Raw genomic sequence first — 16,573 nt, 5'->3', positions numbered from 1 at the left:
GGACTGACTAGGACATCGTTTACATATAGACCGAATACAGACAAAGTACAGACATAAGTGCATCAACAAACTCCCCCTTGGCTGTAGCTTTGTCTTTATTCTCTATAGGTGTAGACTCGTCTCGAACTTCGATGGTCTTTGGTCTTCGAGTTCTCGTTCCGTGAGTCGTGTCCACAAATATGTATCAACAAACTCCCCCTTGGACACTACTCACAAGATTAGCCTTTGATGTCTTCAATGTCGGAGGATCTTGAAAGTCTTCACATCTTGAGAGCAGAGAGTGTATCAACAAACTACCCGTATCATGTAGGAAGTGTGTTGACAAACTCCCCCTTAACATAAGCTCCCCCTTGAGTTATGCTCGTGAAATACTTTATCTTTATGAAGTGAGATCCTTGTGGTGTTGACGATGGCCAGCGGCAACTCGATTATCTTCATCATTTGAGTGCCTTCATGTCGTGTCTTCATTCCAAAGCTTTGTCATCGACCATGTTCTCCTAGCCTTTAGAATCTGCACATGCAAGAAATCTAAACGCATAATGAGAACAACTGCTTGGAATATAGTTAATCATAAACAAGTGACACACGGATGACCAAGTCACAAACAAACACCGTCCGACAGTTTGAAAGTTTAACAAATTTATCATTTTCAATTTCAAACTTTCAAAACATGCAAATTTCGACCGTTTATGAAGATTTAGTCATTTCGGTTTCCGTTCAGGTTTCAGGCAACGAAGACTCGAGTTCCAACATCGTACGATCGAAAATAAAATAGAAATAAAATCTTTTTGGCTTTTATAAAGTTTATATTAAAACACACCTAAAATCTTTTTGGTATTTTTGACTTTTCTAAAAGTAAATACTGAAAGCAGTAAATAAATATATACAGACATTCTTTTTGCGAGTTTCGAGGGTAAGAGAATCATATCAGTGTACGGTCATGCCAAAACGCTCTTGTTGTTCAGATAGTTAACATTAAGATAAGCATCCTATAACAATTATCGGTATTGTTGTCCACTTAAGCTCAACTTATCAGATGTAATCATGTTTAGAGGATATGTTAATGTATGATTTATACTTACCGACCGGTGTTCATCCACATCACGACACATTCCCGTATCAAGGTATGCACGAGGGTTCATCTTACCGGTGAGTATACCGATTATCATCTGTTTGACCGTATATGATGTGAGATTCTCACTTATTTTGATTTGAAAACAAGTCCTTTGTGATATAATCACTTATTGATGAGGAACTTGATTTTCATAAGCATGAGGGCACAGGAGCAAGTCCGTGAACAGGTCAGTACTTTCGTACAGCAGAGAGACGAACTTGACTCCCGGATAAATGTGATATTTTATCACTTATTTGATGGACATGTGATTGTTTATCACTTATTGAGGTCGAATGCAGTATGAGATATGTACACGTATGTATAGTATCATGGAAGATCTTAGACTTAGTCTATTTATAGAAGCAACCATGATACACAGATGATAAGCAGCATAAAGACCGAATATCTCAGAACCTCGGCAATCTATCAAACGAAATTTCGGTACTAAGACCATATGCCAATGAATGGTTCCCACCTGGTCTTCAGTCGGTTTAAGATTTATATCACCCTGCACACTTTAAAATGATTGTGAGCCTACCGATACATCTTATATAGAGCTGCTTATCGTTTTTCATTTAGGGTTTAAAGAGGTTTAGATAGACCACTGATGTACTATCATTTTCTCTTTTGCTCGCCAGGAAACTCATTTTTGATTTTCTATTGTTTTTGTGTTTTTGAAATTTTTCGATGTTTTTGGATTTTCATATTTTTGGATTTACTCCCCCTTGGCTGTAGCTTTGTCTTTATTCTCTATAGGTGTAGACTCGTCTCGAACTTCGATGGTCTTTGGTCTTCGAGTTCTCGTTCCGTGAGTCGTGTCCACAAATATGTATCAACAAACTCCCCCTTGGTATGAATCGCACACAGATTCGTATCCTCAAACAGCCCAACAAGGTAAGCTTCAGAAGCTTCTTGTAAAGCAGCAACAGCAGAGCTTTGGAACCTCAAATCAGTCTTGAAATCCTGAGCAATCTCTCTCACCAACCTCTGAAACGGGAGCTTCCTGATCAAGAGTTCAGTGCTTTTCTGATACTTCCTGATCTCCCTCAATGCCACGGTTCCTGGCCTGAATCTGTGGGGTTTCTTCACTCCTCCGGTGGCCGGAGCCGATTTTCTGGCTGCTTTGGTGGCGAGTTGCTTACGTGGAGCCTTTCCTCCGGTGGATTTTCTGGCGGTTTGCTTTGTACGGGCCATTTTTGGGTGTTTGAGAGATAGATAAAGTGTGAAGAATTGAAAGATTGTTTGAGTTGTAGGTCCCTCTTCGGAGGATGACGAACCTAAACCTTGTTATACAAACCCACTAGCGAGTGCGGAATCCAAGCTAGCAAGCAAACCGGGTTGAGACAAGCATAAACACAAACACACAAGGATTCACCGATTAACACCACTGTATTAATACGAATGAAGGTTCCGGTTACAAGCACAATGTTTACAAATCTAACTTGCAAACTCTCTAGTGTGTGTGTGTGTGTTTTGATAGAATGCTCTCAAGCTCTCTATGTGCATCTATCTCACAAGTCTCTCAAGTCTCTCTCTTGTCTCTTAACACAACACACTACATGGGTATTTATACCCACACACAGCAGGTCTGGTCAAAGGATTAGACAGACTGTCCGAAGGACTATCTGTCGACCACAATTTCCATCGAAGGATCCATATATACTTCGAAGGATAGCATATCCTTCGAAGTCCATCAGTATCCTTCGTGGTTTATCTTTCGAGCCAATCGAAGGATAGACATAATCCTTCGATTGCTCATCCTTCGACTCAGACACTTCACATAATATATTTCTAACTGTTGCGCCAGGTCAAACCAGGAGGACGGTTGACTTGGTCAACTTACAGGACTGACTAGGACATCGTTTACATATAGACCGAATACAGACAAAGTACAGACATAAGTGCATCAACAAACTCCCCCTTGGCTGTAGCTTTGTCTTTATTCTCTATAGGTGTAGACTCGTCTCGAACTTCGATGGTCTTTGGTCTTCGAGTTCTCGTTCCGTGAGTCGTGTCCACAAATATGTATCAACAAATTGTTGATACATATTTGTGGACACGACTCACGGAACGAGAACTCGAAGACCAAAGACCATCGAAGTTCGAGACGAGTCTACACCTATAGAGAATAAAGACAAAGCTACAGCCAAGGGGGAGTTTGTTGATGCACTTATGTCTGTACTTTGTCTGTATTCGGTCTATATGTAAACGATGTCCTAGTCAGTCCTGTAAGTTGACCAAGTCAACCGTCCTCCTGGTTTGACCTGGCGCAACAGTTAGAAATATATTATGTGAAGTGTCTGAGTCGAAGGATGAGCAATCGAAGGATTATGTCTATCCTTCGATTGGCTCGAAAGATAAACCACGAAGGATACTGATGGACTTCGAAGGATATGCTATCCTTCGAAGTATATATGGATCCTTCGATGGAAATTGTGGTCGACAGATAGTCCTTCGGACAGTCTGTCTAATCCTTTGACCAGACCTGCTGTGTGTGGGTATAAATACCCATGTAGTGTGTTGTGTTAAGAGACAAGAGAGAGACTTGAGAGACTTGTGAGATAGATGCACATAGAGAGCTTGAGAGCATTCTATCAAAACACACACACACACACTAGAGAGTTTGCAAGTTAGATTTGTAAACATTGTGCTTGTAACCGGAACCTTCATTCGTATTAATACAGTGGTGTTAATCGGTGAATCCTTGTGTGTTTGTGTTTATGCTTGTCTCAACCCGGTTTGCTTGCTAGCTTGGATTCCGCACTCGCTAGTGGGTTTGTATAACAAGGTTTAGGTTCGTCATCCTCCGAAGAGGGACCTACAAGACATTAATAATACCAAGGATTTGATGTGTAATCAACACCATTCATTGATTAAATATATAGACGACTCTGATATGTTCTTACTATTTTTAAGGTTAATATAGTTTGTACCTGGTCTTAACACTAAATTTAAAATCTAACAACATATTAAACTAAAACGCATTAACTATCCAAAACCACAAATGGTTAATAAAACTAAACAAAGTTTCTAAGGAAAACGATGTGATATCTTAACAAAGGCTGTTAATGAAAGAACCCTACACAAATGTTTGAGCAAGTTGAATTTTGGAAATTCCACCATTCAACTTGAGGGGGAGTGTTAAAAGATTGAAATACAGGGATCAGCGAGATTGGAGGGCAATTTGCATCATCTCCCACTAATTTGGAATATCAATCAATCCAGTTTCCATTCTTCCATATTGACAGGCCGAGAATAGTTTTTTTCCATATTTGTCTGATTGTAATTATCTATTTATATGGCTGTAACTCTTTGTAAAATTATCAACTCAAGAAATCAATATTCAAGGCCTCTTAACAAGAGTGTGTAGTTCCCAAAGGTGACGGTAAGGTTCTTCTGCCGAGCTGAACCTCCGGTGACCTTCAAAGAGTTCTAAACGATGACGATCTGGAGTGAGAAAGAAAGTAGCGGGTTGCTGCCATGACTCCAATCGACGATGGACCAGCTACGATCGGTGGAGGCGGTGCAAAGCGCTAGAAGCGGCGGCGACAAGTTCTGAGATGGCCACCACCGCCAGAAATCCAAACCAAAAGGGCTTCGTTGGCCTAGCCGCCGTCTCTGATGATGATGGCCGCTAGGCTTCCGAGGACCCTTTTAATTTGGGAGTTAATATTCACATATCTCGCCTCTCTATCTATTTATACGTACATAGATATATAGAGATAGATGTAGAGTAAAAAAGGATGTGTAAAAAAGATATAAGGGTGTAGGAATAGTTAGACCATGTGTAGTGGTAACTTGTTATAATGCCCCCACCATAGGGCATTATCCGACACGTGGCAACCCAGTCAGCATGGGGCATTATAGCATAAAGTGGTGTAGTGGGGATAATGCCCAAATAATGCCCCTTTCAATTATTAAAAAAAAAAAAAAAAAGAAAAAGCAACCTGCCAACTATTGGATAGTCAAACTTGGAAAAAGCAAAGGATGGATTCATACGGCGTTTTCCTCATAACGCCAAAACCAAATTTTTTTAAAAATAACGCCTAGTGTAATGGTGCTTTGGGCGTTATAGGGCGTTTTTTTTGAAATTTTTTTAAAGAAAACACCCCACTACACATGGTCTTAAAGTCTTTAATTTAGGGAAGAGAGAGAGGACGATAAGAATGAGATCCTAATTTTGGGTGTTTGTTTTTTTGTAGTGAGAGGAGGTCCACAAATTGAAAGAGCATAACCATTATTATGTTCCTAAAAATCAAGTTTATTATAATTATTTACCTTCTTTTTAAGCTACATTTTTTATATGTTCGTAAAAATCAAGTTTATTATAATTATTTACCTTATAAAGCTACATTTTTTATATAATATAGTTCTTAAAATAAAAACACGAACATGTCCTTAAATTTCATGATTTTGTAATTACTTTTCAATCCGTTGTTTTGTGGAGGAGAGAATAGCATATCAATTGGTTTTCTAAACTTTAAATTAATCTTTTATTCTTTTCTAAATTAAGTAACAATTTGGCGAGGTACTAAAATATGTAATATTCGTTAAACTTGAAAACAATATTTTTTTTGGTTGTTTGAGATGTGCCGCATTTCAAAATTTCGGCCCCGTTTGCGGTATGCGCATATAATGTATATATGTGTAGGCGTTCGGGAGGCAAAAATGAAAGTGCACTAATTCTAACGTTATTTTACTAATTTCGTGAAAATAACATCAAAAGAGGCGGATGGTTAATCATGCATCATGTGGTGGCGTTGATAGTCGAAAGACAAGGGGATACGTGCACTAATCGACGTTTGTCTCAATTGCTCAGTGTTATGTACCTTATTTCTAAGGCTTGATTCAAAACTACAATCGAGCCGGATGTCTCACTGGAAGCAGCCTCTCTATTCCTACGGGGTAGAGGTAAGGCTGTCTACATCTTACCCTGCTCAAACCCTACCTTACCTTTGCTATTGGTGGGATTTACCGAGTATGATGATGATGATTTTCAAAATTTCGATTTCTGTCATATTCCATTCAAGCTTTATCCATTTAGAAAATATCCGTTCAAAAATTCGAGCTTTAAATCCTTCTGAAATTGTCAATTTATATTTTTAACATTGTATTATGAAATAATAAAGACTAAGATAAATTTAAATTTGATCGGCTACCGGTTTTACAACGATATTGACACAAGTAAAAAAATAATAATCGGACAACAATCTATAACCCATTCAATAGTTATGTTATCAGTTATTGTATACATTGCGTCTTAATTTGTAGAAGCATAAAGTAATAATTAGGTTATTTAAAAAAGTGTTAATGTTGATCATTATCTTTCAATATAAGAAATCCTAGGTTTTAGAATAAATCGTATCTAAGATCATTATTTTTAATTTTATATAAATGAAGTTTAAAAACTTTCTTATTCGTATATTCGCATAATCATATTTATAAAACATTCATATTTTCTTCATGTTTATATAATATTCTTTAAATTTAAAAAAAAAAGACATAAACCATATATTTAAAAAGAACTATTTTAATATATTTAATTTCTTGTATTATTTTCACTCTAAACTTTTTTGTTAAGTTAAAAAACTACCAAGTACTATAGATAACTAAAATATTGAATCTCTTTTTTCTTATATTCATCATGTTAGGAATCGAATGAATTTGGTATTATACATACGCGAGGGAGGTAATAGAAAGTGAAATAATGCAATTTGTGAAAAATGTGTGTTCATATAATTTTTAACGAATATTTTGTGAATCTGTCCTCTCACCCGGATATGTCACACAACCGATTGGCCTTCCGATCGGATAGCCATCTGATCGGACAACCATTCGATCCAGTGACTGTTCCAACACTTGTGCAATCTCGTTATTCTACCCAGCTCTTATCCTATTGTAATCTAATCAGGCTAATCCTTAAAAGAGCTCCCTTTGATCCAATAACAGTTGTGACTGTTAAGCAATCACTGTGAGTATACTCGATCCCCTTTTTACTTTAAACTTTTGGGGTGTAACATGTATTCTATTAAACTATATACTCTTTGGCAATCTAAACCTTATCCTATGTGTTTGTGAAAACTTGTACATTCTAGTATTCTATTTGTGCTATGTGACGTTTAATCTAGGGTGTTATATAAAATAATTGTCAAAGCTTCTTATTCTTTATGTATGGAACAATATATGCAATCACTCCGTGGTAGAGGGAAGAATAAATTCCGAATGCTCCACTTGATGATGTTTTGTGAATCTAATCTAATCTTCTATATACATATATATGTTTTAGCCATAATTTTTGACAATTAGTTTCATATTCCAAGAAGGAAAAAAAAATCATAAAGTGGAAATTCACATTCATACCATTTTATTGTTTTACATAACGTCACCAACAACAAGCTGCGTCGCATAGATTAGTAAATTGATCTGACACATCCGTCAATTTTACCACATAGAACGAAATCAAATTAAATGACGGAAAATGAGTAATATGAAATGAAACAAGAATCCGAATTTTGAGTTATGGATTCCACATGATGCCGGTTCGACTTGGATGGGAGGCGAGGTTTTACCGATTAATCCACTGTCATGCCTTCGGGCGGGTAGAGGTCGGGTTTCCGCACATCTGGGGAGAGCCAAGGGGCTGGCGGCAGTCGAGTAGTCCACCTTGCCACAACGCCCGGAGTCACGGAAGAAATACAAGATGAGAGGAGCAGGACATTGTCATGTGCAGTTATGAGCTGTGTGTGTCTGCCACTTTGCTCACCTCCGCATCATTGTCTGATCTTGATAATGGGATCAAGACAGGACACTGGTAGTTCTACAATGGGAGCTCACACTATGACACGACCCATATATCATCATCATCATCACTATTATTATTATTATTATTATTATTATTATTATTATTATTATTATTATTATTATTATTATTATTATTATTATTATTATTACTATTACTACTATTATTATTACTACTATTATTATTATTAGTATTATTACTATTATTACTATTATTACTATTATTATAGTTTAAGCCGGATTTGTCATCCACTCTTTGAGTAAAAGTTCATGAGGATATCTTTTAGGGATAAGCTTATAGAAATCTAATCAAGTTTGACAAACGTAATCGGCTACGAGATACAGTACAGTACGGTGTTGCTTCTGTTCGCCGGTGTGTCAAGTTTCTTGCGGGAATATCGAAAGAAAGTGGAGTAGAGAGAAGTGAGCGAAGGTTGAGATGGCGGGCGGCCACCGTGATATTTGTTGGTGCATATTTCGTACGTCTGCCACTGTGCGAATAGTTAGATAGAGCGTGTGTTGAATATTGTATAGAATAGAGAAAGTTGGACAAGTTTTGTAAATGTCAAGGTCCATCCGGACGGATGACCATCCGGTCGGATGGCAATCTGATCGGATGGACCCATATGTAGTTGTCTATAAATAGGGGCATGGGGTTCCCATTTGGACAAGCTTTTGGTTCCCAGATGGGACATGCTGTCCAACTGGTCTCGTGGTGCTGTAATCGTTGAATAATCAATAGAGACCAGATTGAAATTGACTGCTCGGCATCGTATTCTGTTTCTACTCCTTTCTTTGTCGTAATAAACGCACCGAACACGTCGGATCTCGACCGAAGCTCCGTCAAACTCGCCGGATCCTCGCATCAGCACTATTGCTTGCGGGTTGTTTGCAGCGGCGACTTAGAGCCGGTGTTGTGAGTGTTTTAAAGGTCAAAATTGTAGATACATAAACATTATTTATTTATCTTTTTAATTTTAATCTTTTGGTATTTTTTCTGATTTTATTTGTTTTATATATTCACGTTGAAGGTTAAAATAATAATTATAATAAATATAAATATTTTAAAACATATTATTATTATCCCTAATTTCTGGATATATAACCTGATGACCAGGTAATCTTTCTATACTAATAAACAAAAATCCTTTTTGAACACGTGTCACTCTCTGGTAATTTCTCATCCTTATTTTCTTATTTATCTATTTTATTAAACAATAATAATAATATTAAACATCAGTTTAACTAAATCTTTTTATCTCTTTTGTTTAATTGATTTATTTTTTAATTCCAAAGTTTCAATCTTTGGCAATTTAAGTCTAAAGTTTCAATATTTGGTATTTTAACCTCTTTGATTAATTTGATTTTCACTTCTAATTCAAAAGTTTTCATCTTTTGCAATTTAACCCCTTTAATTTTTTTTACTTTCAATCCAAAACTTTTCATCTTTTACAATTTAATCTCAACATTTTTTTTACTTTCAACTTTAGTCTCTTATATACTTTTCATCTTTTATAAGTTCTCCGTTTAACGTGATGTTCTAAATTTCCGACTTAACACGCCGCAACGTGCGTGTGGGGTTCAACGTTTTTTCATCTATTTTTTCCTGTTTGACATGTCCGTCGCAGCGCATCTATTTTTCGCCATTTGATAGGTCTGTCGCAACGTGCGAGTCAGAGATCGACTTAGTTATTTTTTGCTTGGTTTTACACACAGGCTCGTGGTCATGTGAGAAATATTTGCCTTTCATCTAACATGATATATAACTATTGAATCCCCCGCCGCATTGCATTGCGGTGGGTGGTAAATCTAGTTACACATTATTAAAACACTAATTTAAAATTTAGTTGGTTTAAAGAGACAAAAAAAAAAAGTTTGACTGACTTAATTGAAACAGTTGACAAACTTGGTTACATTTTTATGACATTTTCCGTATCTTTTATGATAAATTCTCTATAAATTTGTGGACTTTCTTTCATGATAAGCTTCTCAAAGGGAGCATTGGTTTTTGGTGGTGTAGCCACACCATGAAAAAAAACAAGCAAACGATATTCGTGATTGAGCAATGTTGCCAATTGCTGGATGGATCACACTTTTGAACTTGTCATTTGATATGAACTACATGGATTCAACACAAGATAATAAACATCACTGTTTGATTACATGTATCCTTTTATATATTACATGGAATAAGTAGCCAAATCTTATAAACGTCCTAACTACTTTGGAAAATGAAATACCAAATAAATGTATATATAAAACATGCTATGTTGGTATCTTTGGTTTATTCGAGAGACTTGAGCTCTAATATGCTAACATAATTATCTAAATGCGAACATAGTTTAAGGAAGATTTGTCATTCAGTCTCCTTGAGTAAAAGTTCATGTTAATATCTTTTATGGTAAATTCTCGATAAATTTGAGGAGTTTCTTTCGTGATAAGCTTCTCAATGGGTCCATAAGTTTTCAGTGGTGTTGCCACACCAAGAAAAAAACAAGCAGACGATGTTCGTGATTGAGTTGTGTTGCCAATTGCGCGATGGATCACACTTTTGAACTGGTCATTTGATATGATCTACATGGATTCAACACAAAATAATAAGTATCGCTATTTGGTTACATGTATCCTTTTATATATTACATGGAACAAGTAGCTAAATCTTATAAACGTTTATGCAAGCTTATAAGTTGTTCTCAATTATATGAGTTCTTGGGTAATGTCTGTGTTCACTTAGATAAGCTTCTATGATGTCCATTGTATGTTATAAGATAAATACCTGAAGATAATCCCCGATATTGACAACATGAGCGCCTGGAATAGGACCGACACTGGCCCATTGGTTTTGATGCAAAACTTGTAGTCCACCAATCTCATCTTGTAGAAGTAGAGTAATGAAAGAAGTATCGGTGTGCTTGCCGATTCCAAGAGTCAAGTCAGGTTTCGGGCAAGCCGGATAGTAGTGGCCAACCAAGGTTTTACCCTTCTCCAATTCCAAGCATTTCAGGTAGTTCGGTGCTAGCCCAAGAGCTTCTGATAGTAACTCAAAAAGGGTGTCTACAAACTTCATGACATGGTTTAGATAGTCAACCGTGGCATCTCTGCTTGTTATAATACACTTTAGTTTTCTATAAACCATGTTATTAAGTAATACAAAGTTTTTTACAAAAAGTCATCATCGAACACATAGTCAATATACGTTTAACTAAAAATAAAAGATATGTACGCGTTAGAAATCAGGCAGAAAATCAAACACCGGATTTTTTTATCTGAACCATGATCTACTAATTTTTGTGTATTATATAAACTTGACACTTCTTTTTATACTAAAATAAACTACACTAATCCTCCTCAAATATTCCACTCAATTATCATTTAATACTAACATAATTATCTCTAAGACAAAAGATCAAATAAGAAATCCTAACATAATTATCTCTAAGAAAAAAGATCAAATAAAAATATGCTTATCGTACAAAACGTGTGAAAAAGTAAAAAACATGGTAGACTTTTGGTAATTATTTTACTTGTAGGATAATTATTAAAATTACTATACAAATGATCTTGTAGGGTTATTTTGATATTCTAAGGTAATTTCGAGTTCCGGGGCAAGGAGCAGAAGCCGTTTGACAAGCTCGCCCTTTTCGAAATATACCTAACGCTTTAGGTTTTTTTTTTATTTTGTAATCTTTTTTTTTCTGTAGAATTTTGTAATTTTTAGGAAATTTTAATAAAATTTTAGGCTTCTTTTTTTAAATGTTGTGTGTATTTTTTTAATTTTTTAAATAAAGTTGGCCAAGCCACGCGTGCTAGCCACGTCCTGCCATACTCCACGGATACATCACTCACCAGCGGGGGGCTCGAACTCAATGTGTCAACCCATTCTCCATACCCCCGCCCCACCATACCCCATGGTCTTATATGAATATAAACACCTTTTAGACGGGGTTGTCATTAAACCGCGTCTTATATATACTACATAATAAAATAATAATAATTTTCATCTAATTTTGCTATTCTTGTATAAACCATTTCCACTCAAATTTTTTGATTTTCCCCCCAAGGCCCATATTATCTTTTTTCCCTTTGAGACTTCCCCCCAAATTTCATTTCCACTGATCCCAAATTCTTTTCATCTTCCTGCTCCTTTTCTAACTCTAAAATCAATTACTCCCTAAGTATAGTAGAATGGCCGAAGAACAACAATTGCAGCACCTGCCTTCTTTTTTCTTGTTGTTGAGTTGGGTTCCATCTTTGTTCCACTCGGTCTGCTCTCTCAACCTCTATCAATCACAGGTAAATAAGGATGTTCCACTCTAATTCGTTATTGTCATTCGTAGGTTTCTTGAAACAGACTCAAGCATCCGGTTCGCAAGTTTGGTTTTGCATTCTCTAGCCGCGATGACTCAAAAGAAGGGCGAGACAGTGGTGAAATGATTCAATTAATGGTGAGTTACATGGTATGGTTCTCGATTTGTTACCCATTTTTTTCACTTATTATGAAGATATTTTCACAAGATTTTGTTACACACCAACTGTTTGTGAAAATGTCTACAACAACCTTTGAGTTGTCTAGACGAAAATGAACTGTTTGAACCCTCTGACGCTCAAGTCAGCATATGATCGTTGTAGATCTACAAGCATGTGCATATATGTATGGGTATATGAGGGAAATCGAGGAATGCTAGAGATTAGAGAGAGAGAGAGAGGAGATGGAAATGAGCTGGTGTGTAATACTCAGGTAATTAACAATTTTTACAATTACTCCCTTCCTATGATTATTAGAACTGATGGTTGAGGCATTCAGGTGAACTACTACATGTGCCATTGGTTTTCTTTGAAATGGATTACTTATCATGTTCTAGGGGTATGCTATATTAGATTTCAAATATGGATTGATCATGATGAATTTCTGTTATTACCACCTAAAGACACTTGCTATTATAGATAAAGAAAAATGGATAATGGCCTCGGTCGATATAGATTTGCGAAGATGGTAATTTTGATTCAGAAGTGATAATTTCACCGCATATTTTTCCTTTTTTTATGGCAATTGTCTTTTACTATTTGTTGGATGAGATATGTTGTTTGTGCTAAAACTTAGAACATATACCACCTACATAACATGTTCATGTGGTTTGGGAATGGTCTAAGAAAATGATGAACTGGTTATCTTTTGGAATTGAAGGTTGGGTCACCCGAGATGATGTAAAGCTTGCATTGGGGATATTCGGAGCACTTTGTGAGCAGGTGGAATATGATAGCAAAAACACTTTATTGCAGACATATTTGAGATCCTTTACGCGTTCACCGTAATGATTATCTCTTAAATGTGTTTTATTTGATGACTATTTGTGCATCTAGTTGTCCGACGGATTCATCTTAGAGAAGATGTCGTCTCCCTTGGGTGTTCTTTTTGTTATCTTTGAGTCTCGGCCTGGGGCTCTAGTTCAGGTATAGTGATTTTTTTTTTAATTTATCATGCAATTCTAATTTTTTTTAACTAAACAGATTGCATCATTAGCCATTAAAACTGGAAATGGGCTCCTACTGAATGGAGGAAAGGAAGGAAACCGCTCTAACGCAATCTTGCACAAGGTCAACATTTTTAAATAATTTTGTTGATACAACTGGATATCTCATTCTATTAATATTATGTTGCTACATATTTTTTTTTCCAAAATTTTAGATTATTACTTCATGCATAAAGAGTTGGTAAAGGGTTAATTGGCCTTGTTACTTCCTGAGACGAGATTCCCGTATTGCTCAAGGTTAGTTATGTAGAATTTCGTTCTCTACGATATAATAGTCTCAAGTATTTTTTTTTTAGTATGTAACTACATTTGTGCTGCAGCTTTATGATTTAACTACATTTTTGCTGCACTTTGTAATAACTCTTTTTGTTTACTCTTATTTGTAGATGTGGCACGACACAAGAGAAGCTACGGATAATGATATAGATTTTTTGTTGATGATGATGCCGAAATTTTTCTAGTGAGTTAGGCATTTCGTTAGTTTAGCTTATATAAGATTATATGTAGTTTATTTATGGAATTTAATGTAGTTTGTTATGCATTCAACAAAGGATTGTAATTTGACGGGTTTGTTTTCGAATTGAATGTGTATTGGGTTGATTAGAAAATGTTTGATTGGTGTATATAAGCTTGATGTGTATTTCCGAAAAGCCTTTTCACTCCAAAATTATTTTATTTTCCAGCGTAAGAAATGCGTAAGAAAAAAAGATACATTTTGTTGGAATTGCGTAAGAAAAAAACTTAATTTCGTAGGAATTACGTAGGGAAAATATATATGTTCCGTTGGAATTGTGTAGGGAAAATACTAATTTCGTAGGAATTGCGTAGGAAAAAAGAATACAGTTCGTTAGGATTGTGTAGGAAAAAAAAATTTTCGTAGGAACTTTGTAGGAAAAACGAGTACATTCCATTGTAATTGTGTAGGAAGAAAAAAAAGATTCGTAGGAATTGTGTAAGAAAATTAAAATATATAAATATTATATAATAAATATAAATATAGTTGTTTTAAGCAAAAAATTTTAAAAAATAAATATTCCGTGGGAAATGCGTCGGAAAGTTAAGAAAATTAATTCCCTGAGAAATAAGTAGGAGAATTCTAACGAAACATTTGTGTGGGAAAGGCGTAGGAAATTCTGTAGGAAATGCGTCAGAAAAAAATTACCCACGAGCAGAATTCCCACGACCCATTTACGTGGGAAATCCGTGGGTAAACGCAGTTACCCACGGATTTCCCACGGAAATTGACGTGGGAATAGTAGCTGTTTTCTAGTAGTGATAGGATAATTTTATAGAGTATCATAATTACTGTACAAATGATCTTACTGGATAATTTTGATCTTTTAGGGTAATTATGAGTAAAATAATTACAAAAATATTACCATGTTTTTTTTCTTTTTCAAGTCATTCGTACGTTTCGTATGATAAGTCTATTTGTATACGGGATCTTTACTCTTATGTCTAAAGATTATCTTTATTAAAAAAATAATTATTCTTTTTTGAATTATCACTCAAAAATGCCCCGCTTGTGGTGTGCACATATAATGTATATATGTGTGGGCGCTCGGGGGGCAAAAGTGAAATGGTACTAATTTTACGTTATTTTACTAACTTCGTGAAAATAACGTTAAAAGCGGCGGATGGTTAATCATGTATCATGTGGTGACGTTGATAGCTGAAAGACACGGGGTTACATGCACCAATCAGTCTTTGTCCCGATTGTTTGAGTGCTATGTGTCTTAGGTCCAAGGCTTGATACAAAACTACAATCGAGCCGGGGGTTTCAGTGGAAGCAGTCTCTCTATTCTTACGTTGTAGAGGCAAGACTGTCTATATCTAACCTTTTGAGACCCTATCCCAGTTTGCTGATGATGAAGAATTATCACTCCAAAACATTATCTCTACTTAAAAAATAATTATTCTTTTTTTTGAATTATCACCATCTCTGCTAAAAAAATAATTATTCTTTTTTGAATTATCACTCCAAAACATCATCTCTGCTAAAAAAATAATTATTCTTTTTTGAATTATCACTCCAAAACATTATCTCTGCTAAAAAAAATAATTATTCTTTTTTGAATTATCACTCCAAAACATTATCTCTACTAAAAAATAATTATTCCTTTTTAAATTATCACTATCTCTACTAAAAAAAATAATTATTCTTTTTTGAATTATCACTCCAAAACATTATCTCTACTAGTAAAATAATTATTATTTTTTGAATTGTCACTCCAACTTTCATTGTAAGGTTAAAACCAAAAAAACGTATTTCCAACAAGTAAAATTGTTATCTTAATGAAAAATACCTAGATATCGAGGGTAGATCTTGAGGATCAAGATGGTAGGTATTCACCATGTCAATAACCAACGTATCCCTCCAATTAGCTGCTCTAGACATGTACAAATCATAATTGGAAGTAAACTTCACCATCCTCTTCGGATCTCTCGAATAATAATCCCTTTTCAACTCTACATCCTGCTCATGGAACCTACGCACTCCCTTCAGCATATCATCAAGTACTTTGGGGGGTATTCCGTGATTAACCACCTGAAAGAAACCCCTTGTTTGATTTCCGAAGCGTGTTTGATTTCGTTTATGATGTTGTGTCTTCTTGAACTCCCCTTGTCGCCAACCCCATGAAGATCAATGACAGGTACTTGTAAACTTGTTTTACTAACTTCCAGATCTTCGACTACTTCATCGGGTGGCCGGATTAATATGTTTGGAATATCAACGACACCACCAACTACAGCATCAACTAGTCCTGGCTTTTGTGTCATCAAAAGCCCTTAGTTGTTTAGTTCGATCATCCGCTAAGATGTCCATATGTTCTTTGACACAAAAAATAGGATGCTTGATGGCAAATAATTATACACAATTTGGTTTTAGGAAGAAGTCAGATGCTGAAAAAGTTTCTATCAGTGAAAAATGCCAAAGTTGTGGCGGCTAACGGCTTTGATATATATTTTTCTAATGACCATCAACCAGTGAAAATGCCAAAGCTGTGGCTGCTAAGGGGAGGGGGGGTGGTTCACTAGTGATAGAATTTATCACTCACAAGCATCAATCAAGTTCCGCCATGTCATCGACCATTTTTCCATCACTCACAACCTTTTTTGGTGGGGGTGA

At 35.7% G+C, this 16,573-nt stretch overlaps 1 protein-coding gene across 1 annotated transcript; it reads right to left on the bottom strand.

The window, feature by feature from the left end:
* Nucleotides 1-10,024: 10,024 nt before the first annotated feature.
* Nucleotides 10,025-16,408, bottom strand: LOC110895859 (1-aminocyclopropane-1-carboxylate oxidase homolog 1). The gene is made up of 3 exons (XM_022143221.2): nt 15,750-16,408; nt 10,689-11,010; nt 10,025-10,486 (listed from the first exon to the last, which is right to left on the bottom strand). The coding sequence occupies exons 1-3, from the start codon at nt 15,950-15,952 to the stop codon at nt 10,238-10,240; spliced, it is 774 nt and encodes a 257-aa protein (XP_021998913.1). The 5' UTR covers nt 15,953-16,408; the 3' UTR covers nt 10,025-10,237.
* Nucleotides 16,409-16,573: the final 165 nt, after the last annotated feature.

The sequence above is a fragment of the Helianthus annuus genome, chromosome 12 (genome assembly GCF_002127325.2).
Source record: "Helianthus annuus cultivar XRQ/B chromosome 12, HanXRQr2.0-SUNRISE, whole genome shotgun sequence".
Lineage (NCBI taxonomy): Eukaryota > Viridiplantae > Streptophyta > Magnoliopsida > Asterales > Asteraceae > Helianthus > Helianthus annuus.
The sequence above is the reverse complement of the archived record's forward strand: the minus strand, read 5'-3'. Positions and strand labels throughout refer to the sequence as shown.